This window comes from Anopheles bellator, chromosome 2, assembly GCF_943735745.2.
Source record: "Anopheles bellator chromosome 2, idAnoBellAS_SP24_06.2, whole genome shotgun sequence".
NCBI lineage: Eukaryota > Metazoa > Arthropoda > Insecta > Diptera > Culicidae > Anopheles > Anopheles bellator.
The window spans coordinates 19,760,326-19,771,597 of NC_071286.1; the positions used below are offsets into that span (position 1 = coordinate 19,760,326).

At 47.7% G+C, this 11,272-nt stretch overlaps 3 protein-coding genes across 3 annotated transcripts; 2 read left to right on the forward strand and 1 right to left on the reverse strand.

Moving 5' to 3' along the window:
• Positions 1 to 9: 9 nt before the first annotated feature.
• Positions 10 to 6,416, reverse strand: LOC131210736 (N-acetylglucosaminyl-phosphatidylinositol de-N-acetylase). Its single transcript, XM_058204026.1, has 3 exons — positions 5,409 to 6,416; positions 5,245 to 5,338; positions 10 to 541 (listed from the first exon to the last, which is right to left on the reverse strand). The coding sequence occupies exons 1-3, from the start codon at positions 6,139 to 6,141 to the stop codon at positions 370 to 372; spliced, it is 999 nt and encodes a 332-aa protein (XP_058060009.1). The 5' UTR covers positions 6,142 to 6,416; the 3' UTR covers positions 10 to 369.
• Positions 1,167 to 1,828, forward strand: LOC131210739 (NPC intracellular cholesterol transporter 2-like). Its single transcript, XM_058204033.1, has 2 exons — positions 1,167 to 1,323; positions 1,409 to 1,828. Exons 1-2 carry the CDS (start codon positions 1,251 to 1,253, stop codon positions 1,798 to 1,800), a joined length of 465 nt encoding a protein of 154 aa, XP_058060016.1. The 5' UTR covers positions 1,167 to 1,250; the 3' UTR covers positions 1,801 to 1,828.
• Positions 6,417 to 7,050: 634 nt separating the features above from the next.
• LOC131210728 (phagocyte signaling-impaired protein) lies at positions 7,051 to 11,174 on the forward strand. Its single transcript, XM_058204013.1, has 7 exons — positions 7,051 to 7,161; positions 7,485 to 8,202; positions 8,261 to 8,657; positions 8,729 to 8,924; positions 8,987 to 10,224; positions 10,297 to 10,564; positions 10,639 to 11,174. Exons 1-7 carry the CDS (start codon positions 7,113 to 7,115, stop codon positions 10,806 to 10,808), a joined length of 3,036 nt encoding a protein of 1,011 aa, XP_058059996.1. The 5' UTR covers positions 7,051 to 7,112; the 3' UTR covers positions 10,809 to 11,174.
• Positions 11,175 to 11,272: the final 98 nt, after the last annotated feature.

The window sequence follows — 11,272 nt, forward strand, 5'->3', positions numbered from 1 at the left end:
AATGGGGTTGCGTAGCATACGTAGCGGTCTTATAATTCTATTTACAAGTTCGTTTTCCTATTTATCGCTATTCTCTTTGCTGCGACGCGAGAGGCCGAGCAACGCTCGCACTAGCTGGCATCCGTTTGGCGCAATATAGGGGATAATTCAACTAATATTCCGTTAATAGTGTCACAGTCTTTGTCCGCCAAGCTGCCTGTTACGTAACATTTCAAGGTGCTGTTGTTTTATCTACCGACGGGATAGAAAAAGGCTACTAAGAGCAACATTTCTACGGGTTTGTCATCGTTTGTTCGTCCGTTCTCATACGTCCGCACGCATTTCAATCTGGTCCCACGCGAACGGTGCGCTTACGGATACGTTCGGCCTTTAAGTGTCCAATATCTCGAATTCAACGTCCGACTTGGTGATCTCGCGCAACGAGTTGACCACCATGTACCTGGAGAACACTATGTACAGCTGGCGAAACCAAACCATCTGCGAGCTGTGTAACCGCATCGCATTCTGCACCGCGCGGCGACCTCGCCAATTGAGGATTACCCTAAAACGAGAACGATAATTGAATTCAATTTTAATCGACGTTAGATAACAAACCCAGGGACAGCATTGCGAATGAAATAAAGCCCAAAATTTCCACTTTCCAAATTACATAAAATTCAAAGTCCACCAATTGGAGGCAGGAAATTGTGGTACTAACGGTAGTCGCTGCCTTCGTCGATTGCACTGATTATAAAACTTTATTGACCTGGCCTCATGCATTGCTGTACCTTATCACCTGCACAGGAACGCCTCTATTCAGCTTGGGACGCTCTCCACTATGAGGGCCAAAATCTCCCTCTGAGATTGTCCACAGGTAACGGTGTGGACGTCAGTAATTGTGAATAAAGTGTTATAATTTGATAACACGTAATCGGAGCACTATGTGCCCTCGCAGGGAGGCGCGAGTGGGGCTCGTTGGAGAATAACGGTCCAAATGTTGTTAAATTGATAAACATCGCTTTTTACTAAGATTTTTTACCCAAGTTAACGTCACAATGGCGATACCAATAACTACTTATCTACTGTGGCCGGTACTACTTATCGATGCGCGTAGGATTAGACGCGTTTCTAATCTAATCAACAGCAAAATGTCTCCTATACCCAATGGTCAAGGCGAACGATCCTGAGACAGGTGCGGTCTGTTTCGACTATTTAAGCTAGCGTACGGTGGCACAGAATCATTCAGTAGTTCGCAAGACTCCAGCCAAAACATGTACAAGTTCCTGCTGATCGCTGCCCTTCTGCCGGCCGTTGTCTTCGGACAGAGCACCCCCTTCCGGCCATGTAAGTCGTGCTTCCTAAACCAACAAAGTGAGACGGAGCTACGACAGATTGTTACATTTTCGTTTGGCTCCCACCCATTCTTTAGGCTCAAGCGGAGCTCCGGTTCCAGCGAACGTCTACATTGAGGGCTGCACGGCACTGCCGTGTACCGTCGTTTCCGGTGGAACCCTAGTTGCTCATGGAAATGGAATCACCACGCCAGTAGCCACCGCTTCGGTGACTGCCCACATCGTTGCTCGTGTTCTTGGACTGGATGTTGGATTCGAAATTCCGGATGGTCTCCGTGATGCTTGCGCCGTCGGCATCAGTGGAGCTACCTGCCCCCTGGCTGCAGGAACAACTTTCGACTACACTCTGAACTACTCGATGGAGCTGCCCCTGGTTGGCATCACCGCCCAAGTTGAGGTCGGCCTCACGGCTGCCGACGGAACTGCCATCACGTGTATTGAAATCGATGCCACCATTATTGCGGGATAGATAGCATAATAAAACCAAGGAATTCTGAGCTAATGAACTAAAATTGATGTTTACATTTTTCCCTATACTGGCCATGAAAATGTACTGTTCTACTTATCCGGCATCATAACCACCGACAGGCGAGATATAAGAGGTCCGAATTTGATCTTGTGCTCGTTTAGCTGCAAACCGAGCTTGTCCACACCTTGCTCAATTCCTATATAAGCCTGAACGACATTGGCGAGCCTTCGGTCTATAATGTGTGTGCCACAGGCATAGGACAGAATCTGATTGAACTTGAAGTTCATGCCAGGTTCCCAAAATCTACTGTTAGTAATAAAATATAGCGAAAGAATGCTTGTTCATCTACTTTGAATTCAAAACGCGAACTGGCCGTTAACGTTCTTAGTCCCAGTTCGACCATGAACAAATCACCCCGGCTAAAACCTTGCCGAAAACGTTGCAGTCAAACTTTTAAGTCATGTTTGAAATTTGAATCAATAGACGCCAAGTTTCCATTAACCGAAGGGAATGTTTAACCTAATAACCATGATTTGAATATCATTTTAATTTTCTAATTGGGCCCAACAAAAACCTGCGATGATGTTATATTACTTAATGAACCTTCTGTTACACAACACTTGATACTGATTAATTAGAATCAATTGAAGTACTTTATTGCGATCGTCGTTATTCTTGTTTTGTAAATCCATTGTTACGTCAATAAAGCAGCATCGTTAAGCTTATCGCAAGTATGAATTGCGCGATACCAGTAATTGACCTCCCAAGGTATCGCGCACCCAATTGACCCCCCAGCAAGTAATTCGCAAAACAACAAAAGTCCAATGTGGATACTTAATCACTAAACAAACGCAGGATGAAGAAAAGCAAGTACGTCACACGATCGACCAACTCCTTTCCAATGGATTAGCTATCTTATCGTGTTTTACAATAGATAATGAATGAAAACAGTCTCTGATATCATCGACCCTTAGGAAAGTAGACAAAGTGGCGGGGAAAAAGTAAGGGTACTAAACAAAGTAATAGCAACAAAATTATTAAGAAAATATGCTTTGTCCTATTGTGCACAAAATGAATGAAACCTTATTACGGTTCTTTAGTTATTTGATGACTCTAGCATCTATTTAGTATGCGCCATCCCGTGGTTGAGGTTCATATCCACAGATTCAATTAGAATAGTCCCCATCGTTTTAGCTTTCGTCAAAAGGATAATCTTTACAGAAACTGTTTTTATAATAAAAGGCTGGAGAATGTTGTTTAAAGCATAAGCGCAAATTTTACAATTCCTTGGGTCATACTTTATTTCGCAGTTTTGTGAAGGACTGAATGCATCAGAGATACCAGCACACATTCCGATGTACCCGTGTTCTTTCAAGGCTCACAAAAAGCTTTTTTTTCTGCTTTATCGGCCGTTATCGATGATAAGACGATGGTGGGTGCATCGACATGCTGATTGATGTATTGCATCATTATTGCAACGGATTAGTCCGAAATATCCCCCCAAAGTCCGTTTGTAGCCTTCAGAGGCTTGGTATTTAAGAAAGGCCAGCGCCGTACGACATTCAGTCAATCGTTGAAACTTTTGCAGAACTGAGTTTACTGAAAAAACACAAAATCAAAGATGTACAAGCTCCTGCTGATCGCTGCCCTTCTGCCGGCCGTTGTCTTCGGACAGAGTACCCCCTTCCGACCATGTAAGTTGTGTTGCTCATGCTACTCATACAACGGTACATGAAAGTGTTCAACAGAGAAATTACATTTTCGATTTCCAATGATCCATTCTCTAGGCGCAAGTGGAGCTCCGGTTCCATCGCATGTCTACATTGAGGGCTGCACGGCACTGCCGTGCACCGTCGTTTCCGGTGGAACCCTAGTTGCTCATGGAAACGGAATCACCACGCCAGTAGCCACTGCAACGGTGACTGCCCACATCGTTGCTCGTGTTCTTGGACTGGATGTTGGATTCGAAATTCCGGATGGTCTCCGTGATGCTTGCGCCGTCGGCATCAGTGGAGCTACCTGCCCCCTGGCTGCAGGAACAACTTTCGACTACACTCTGAACTACTCGATGGAGCTGCCCCTGGTCGGCATCACCGCCCAGGTTGAGGTCGGCCTTACGGCTGCCGACGGAACTGCCATTACGTGTATTGAAATCGATGCCACCATTATTGCGGGATAGACAGCGGAATAAAATCAATACTTGAAGAATTGTTGAACTGAAGTTTTTGTAGATTTTTTATAACCTGAACACATCGCTTAACATCACCCGTAAACAATGTTACAAAAAGCCACAGAAGATTAACATTGTGTCTGTACAGACCATGATCGCTCGGTGGTTGTTGTCAAATAAGAAAAAGAAACCTCACATTGATTCTTTGCTGGCATTGCGATCCTTTCTCCGTTGCTATTAAGACCTTGAGAAAAAATATCGACCACTAATCTAACACAATTTTGTCAACGATGGTAATCAACTAAAGGAAACTCTAAATGTAGAAAAGCCTAAATGCGAAAACTTTGGTCTATTTTTTTCTATAGCCTACTTTGTTCATAGCAACGTCCTCTTTTAATGAATACTAAATACGGGTTTTGAATACTAAACGTTTAAACAAAGATCAAAGTTTTTCTGAGGCAACATGAAATAATAATTGTATTTTTTGTAACGATTTATTAAGCTCAAGTAGTTCTAAATTTAGGAAGATTATAACCCAAAAAAATCGTTCTAACTAATTACTTTGTAAATTATACGTTTGTTCAATTTTGGTATCTGAGCTAGTTTATAACGCATGGTACGGTTATGCCCTTATTGAGTGATAAATACAAATAAATATTTGCCAAATTCTCAATTTGCAGTTCAAGTCGCCTTTCACCATCTAACGATTTTGACTATACGTTCCTTCCATAACATTGACTCCGGTCGCTATCAGGTACTGACGATAACACATCCGATCGACTTCCGATACCTTAAATCAAATAACCCCCTGCAGACATTACACAATCATCCCTTTCGTGCATGACCGGCGGTGGGCTAAGCTTATAAACAATAAAATAAATCGACGGTATGAGACGAATTTCAGCCTTCAACCTTTAACCAAAGAAGCTTGGTTCCAAGGTCTGCGATGTTTCGCCAGCACGGCATATCTAAAGGGTGAGACTTTCCCGGTCAAAAGTATTAGGCCGGTAAACCAAAGGGCAGTTTATCTTTTGCCACTGGTTTATTGGCAATTATCAAAGATAAGATTTTCGTCCGATACCGGTACGGTTGTATTATCCTATTCTCAACTCAAAGTCCACCATCAACGTTGGGGGTTGGAAGAAAGTTGCGCTGTAAACCGAACCCCGGAAACGATTATCGTTCAACATAGCCAGGAGTGGCAGTCGAAAGTCTAAACAGCCTACCGCGGGAAACTGGACTTTCGACATCTTAGGAAACTGTTTTCGACTTACCAATTTGTCGATAGAAGTAACGTCACTGGGAGATCGAATATCGAGATGTACTTTCGGAAAACGTGGACCGTCTCTAAAGTCAACACTTTACAACCTAAAACCAAGAAGAGAAATAGAAACCCGTAAAGATTGGCTGGCTTGGGGCATTGGCATGAACAACGTACTGCTCGGTATCATTCCGGAGAGACAGAGCGATGCGGTCGCGTAATAAATCGCGCAGTGATTCGGGTGGCCACTAACACCATCCTTGTCGAACGTGACCAGCACATCCACATCTAGTGACTCGATCTGTCGGAGCACCTGGGTGGCAATCGTGACCGTTTTCCATTCGGCCATCGGATCATCCTGCAGGTGGGTAGCGTTCACCAGCGTAATGTCTTCCGGTTGCACACCTAAACTTTCGCACGCATTCCACAGTTCCTGGCGACGCATATCCCCTTTCCGCTCGTGATTACCCTCCGAGAGACAGAGGACAAACACGCGACACTGCCGCCGCCGCAGCTCGAGGATGGTTGGTCCGAAGAACATCACTTCGTCATCGGGATGCGCTGTAACGAGCAGGGCTCGCCGACACGGCGGCAGATGGCTTTTTCGAAGCCATCCTCGAGTCCGGCCTGTTTGACCATAGAACAGCAATCGGTACAGTACGATACATAGTACGCTGTAGGCAAGCAGAACCCATGCGATGTGATCCAGTGTTTCGTCAAAATGCACAAGCGCTGTACGATAAAATGCGTCAACGTAGGCGGCGAAAGTTGGTTGCTGTGGATGTTGCTTATGAATTTCTTGGTGCAGTTGGTGCAGGTTTGTCCCCGTAGCATAAGGTTCTCCAGCGGAAGGTGAATGACGAATGATCGCTTCACTATCGTTCGGATCGGACAGAGAAGGATGATTCATTTCCTCATTACGCACAACGCGTCATATGGACAAACGAGGCGTTGATGTGCTTCACTACAAGAACGGACGCAACTGGCGGCCCAATTCCAACTATCTGATCCAATCGATGGGTTCCTACTCCACGTGGGACCTGTTAGAAGTTCATCGTTTTGGGGGCGCAAATGCACTCTCTTTGGGGCGATTGGTTGCTCGCGATCTATCCGTGGAGGGAAATACGAAAATAGCACAGCACACACTTTGAGGGACTTCGAGGTGTTTTCGCGCGCAGGACTTTCCTAATTTAGACTCTTTCCGGATGCACAGTCTTTGCCAGTTTTGGCGTGTGCTTTGTTTACCTTTTGGTTTTTTGCTAAACCAGCCACTGGTACTACACACAAAATATGCGGCCAAATACACATTCGCAGTCTACGTTGATTGCACTCCGAAATGACACAGGCGAAAACGGCTGTTTTCTATTTTGTTTGTTGTTCCTTTGCACGGGTTGCTTTTCCCGTGCCAGGGTAGCGAACAAACTCAATGATGCAACTGCATGAATGAATATGATAAAAACAAGAGTTCTAAGACAAACTCATCTGTGATATCTTTGTATGTTACAAAACATTAGTTTATCGTTCGTTGGATGTTGATCTAACGAACTTAAAAGGATACCCGAGAAGCGTAGCCTTTCGGCGAGTCTCGCACGTTTTCACCAGTGACAGATCGAGGCGAACTCGCGCGAGTTGTCAAGTCGCGGCCACTTTGACAGTCCGGTCGGAACTGCAGAAGAGTTGTCCGGATTTCTGTGCTACCTCCCCCCCGACTGGCGGAAGAAACTATCGAAGGTCTCGTGTTCGGCAGATTGCGGAGGGTTACTGCACCATTTACGGTAGAAACAGTTGTTAAAAAGTGACCCGTTTAGCGACCCGAAGCTCACCACCGATTACGTACGGCGAGAACAAGAAAGTCGCACTTCAACTCCCACGCCAAACGCGATGCAGAACGACGAGCTAGTTGTGGAGCGCAAACTGCGACCAATATGGGGTAGGTGTGCATAGTTTGATGAGCGTGAGAATTGGCCCACGACGGAGCGCAGCATAACGATACATCGCCAGTGCCGTCGTCATGAAGTGTTGTGAAATTGGGTTGCACCAGAAGCCGGATCAACACACATCGCGATGAACAATCGCAGGACACATTGCGTGGTGCATCCTGCTGTTTTTATTTCGTGCTGCTGAAGGCTAATTTCCTTAGACCGGTTTCAGGAAAGCCGGCCGGCCGGCCTTTATCATCCCGTCGCATGCTGAACATTCTTTCCTCTAACGAGCAACTAAGCACACGATACACGTTTGTTTACCTATTTTTAGATTCGATCGAAATGGGAAACTACAAAAAGGCACTGCAGGATGCGGACAAGATGCTGAAGAAGAAGCCGACGCTGCAGTGTGCCCGTGCCCTGAAAGCCTGGGCGTATTTGCGGCTGGGCCGCGATGATGAGAGTGCCGCACTGATCACTACGCTGGAACAGGAACAACCTACAGAGGCGACGACCCTGCACGCCTTGACGCTCTGCTATAAGGAGATGCGCCAGCCGGCTCGCATCTGTACGCTCCTCAACAACGCAATCCGGCAGGTGCCGGGCAGTGAAGAGCTTCTGTCGCAGCTGTTCATTGCCTACATGCGCATCGACAACTTTAAGTTACAGCAAACGGTGGCGCTTCAACTGTACAAGCTGCGTCCGCGTAATTCATACTACTTCTGGGCCGTCATTAGCTTGGTGCTGCAGGCGCTGCGCGGTCCGGATGCGAACGATGCGCAGAAGGCGACACTGCTGCTCACACTCGCCCAGCGAATGGTGGACAAGTTTATCGCGGAGAACAGACTCGAGTGCGCGCAGGAAGCACAGCTTTACCTGCAAATACTGCAGGAGCAGCACAAGTATCGCGAGGCGTACGATTTTCTCACCGGTGCCTTATGCCAGAAATTGTTTCCCGGTGCACCGGTCTATCTGCGGATCGATCTGCTCAAGCAGCTTAACCGATGGGCCGAGCTAAACCGACTGCTGAAGGAGTTGTTACTGCAAGAGTACGTCCTTTCGCACGATTGCTACGTATCTGCTTATTTACTATGAAACTAATTATAGGCAAGATCGTTGGGATTACTATCAGGACTACATTGCGGCCACGTTCCGACTGATCGAATCGGGGGAAAAGCCTGACGGGACCGATCATACGGTGGAAATGTGTCACGAGTTTTTGTGCGACATAATTGAGGCTCAACGGAAAAAAACCCGTGGCCCGTACTTGGCCCGGCTCGAATTGAACCGATGGATGATCGAACGGCGGTTTGATGAGGAGCATCAGATTGGTAAGATGGCCGACATGCTGGCGGAGTACTTCGAGCTTTTTCACGATACACCATGCTGTGCGCACGATATGAAGCTTTTCCTGGAGTACGTGACGCCAGCCACCGAGCGAAGAGTCCTTGCGACGACACTGCTAAAAGCGTCGTCCGTCACTTCGACCAGACTACCGCAATACGTATGTAGCGATGCGAACGAAGGCGAACGAATGAGAACAATCTTTTCGAGGAATTTTTCCAATTTTTCTAGAAAGAACAAATGCAGCGACATATCTGCACACTACAAATCGCTCGCTACTGCGGGGCTCATGAGATCGTTGACGAAAAATTGTTGCATGCAATCTACACTACGCTCAGTTTGCACTACGAACACGGCTACAATGCGTACGGAAAGGGACTTCTCATCACCGATATGGGTCCATCGGATTCCTATGCCCTGTTGGCCGGTAGGTGGCTCACTGCTAACTTCCGACACTCGTTTCTAACCTGAGCCTTCTGGCCATTCCAGCGCACATAATGTACGATCGTGCGTGGTGCTTGCAGCGCTCGGAACCGGTGGTTGAAGCGCTCACGCTGCTCACCTATCTGCTGACCAACAGCCCGAACAACTTTCACGCCAAGCTGCTCTGCCTGCAACTGTATCACCGGCTCGGCCTCATCCAGATGGCACATGCCGTGTACGAATCGCTCGACATCAAACACATTCAGCTCGATTCGCTCGGGTATCTCCACTGCACCCAGTTGGTCGCTGGCGGGTTTCCTGCCATCGCCAAAAACGTGTACGAACGGTCTGCCTCGTTCTTCGTGAACGAGTACGAAGGGTACGACGCGTTACCGAAAGCATCGTACAATTTTGGAACCTACTCGAAGATAATGGAAATCGTCGATTTCCGGAATCGGCTCGCCAACAGTCTGCACTCGGCGCACGTGTCCGTCGAAGCGTTGCTCCTGCTGGTGGTGGGTTCGGGGGGCACACTGGCCCAGTGTTTAAGCGCCTACCGACAGACACGCCCAGCAAAATCGGACAAGGATCGCATTGTATGGGACAAGCTACAGGATAATCGCGATCTCACGATCTTTTTGTGCTGGGATCCGCCGGCGGAGGATGGTGAGGAGAACGGTGTGAGTGGGGAAGGCGCCGCGTCAATAAAACCTACTGGTGCTGCACTCGAGGAGCGCCGGGAAGCTGTTCGAACGGTCAGTTTCGCCCAAGAGTACGATCTGCTCCGGTTGCGATCGAGTTTATCGCGCTTGGTGTTCGGGCTCGTAGATTTGCACATTCGCGGCTCGGAGGTTGGCTTCAGTACTGTCCGGGAACTGTGGTACGAGTGGACGAAGTTGACGACGGAACTAGGAGATGGGAAGCGACACCAGCCGATCAGCGCTCGGTATCTAGTCAATCTGCTGCCATCGCGTTTGCACCTGTACCTTCGGCTACCGTATGGTAGCGTCTTCACGCATCTGGGCTATTTTGTGCTGGGCGTTTGGCAAGGTTGCATGGACGACACCGAGACAACGGATCTCCACAACGGTCCCAGTAATGGCGGTGGCAGCAACAGCATTAGCATCAACTCCGCCGAAGCTACCGATAGCCTCGAACGTCTGACTGCGGCGGCCGAACGCTGCGCAAAGGATGTGCAGATCGTGTTCGAGACGATCCGTCGAACGATCGACACGTACAACGAGTCGGTCGATCTGCTGTGGAGCTGGAAAGTGACTCACGAGATTGTGAATGGTTGCGTCGAGGTACGTGTGGTGCCAGTTTGTTTCTATATCTACAAGCATTCTTACGTGATGTCATATTACCCGTTCCTACAGATTCTCTCACTCATGGTGTTTACACTGGCTGCCTGCCATGAGTACGTGCAATCGACATCAACTCAGAGCTCGACGGGTGGCACCAAGAAAGCCAAGAAACAAACGACTGACAGCTGCACCAAAAGTGCCACCAATAATTCTACCGCCACCACTGCCTCCTCCACTGTGCGCGTTCGTAGTATCGTGCCCGAAAAAGAACGCCTCCCTCTCGTTACGCTGGTGCTACGTGAACTTAAGCAGAAGATCAACGAAGCGGATACCTTGCTCGGTATTGATAGAAAGCATCGGTTGCTTCTTGGCCGGTTTTCATCTTCCTTTTTTATTTCTCTTTTCATTGCACAGCCTCCTGGAAGGTACCGGTCATCAACGAAGCATTGAGCGATGCGATGGAACGCTTGTCGCTGCAGGAAGGGTCCGTTAGCGCCAAGATCACTTCCAGTATGAGCAGTGAAGTGCGAGAACTGCGTCGATTGCTGAAGGATAAGCTAAAAATGATCAACAAATCGATCTAGTAACAGTACTCAGTCCGATTTTTCGCACCACCAACGTTTCATCAGCCCCATCAATCATGGCGGTAAGTCACCGTACGCACGGCGACTCGACTTTCCCAGTGCACCTCTTCGCCGTGTTGCCCCGGTAACGATGCCCGCGTGCACGCTCTGTTACTTTCTTCTCATGAAAAAGCTTTTGTCCGCAGAAGGCTGTTACCCTGTCTTTCTCACGTGGCCAATCTAATTATCTTGAACCACACTTCGCACTCTGCAAACCACAGCAGGTCGTGGTGCTCTCGCCAGAATCGCCCGATTAGTTGTTTTGTTACACAAGTTTTCCGAAATAGTGTACAGCGTTCTTCGAACAGAACGCACCAAATAAAGATGATCCACTAAGGGGGCCTAAATGAATGATGAAGAATCAAATTAAAAAAGCACATTATGGCTTCATTACGAAACAAATTTCAGTTCATAAAATATAAGTA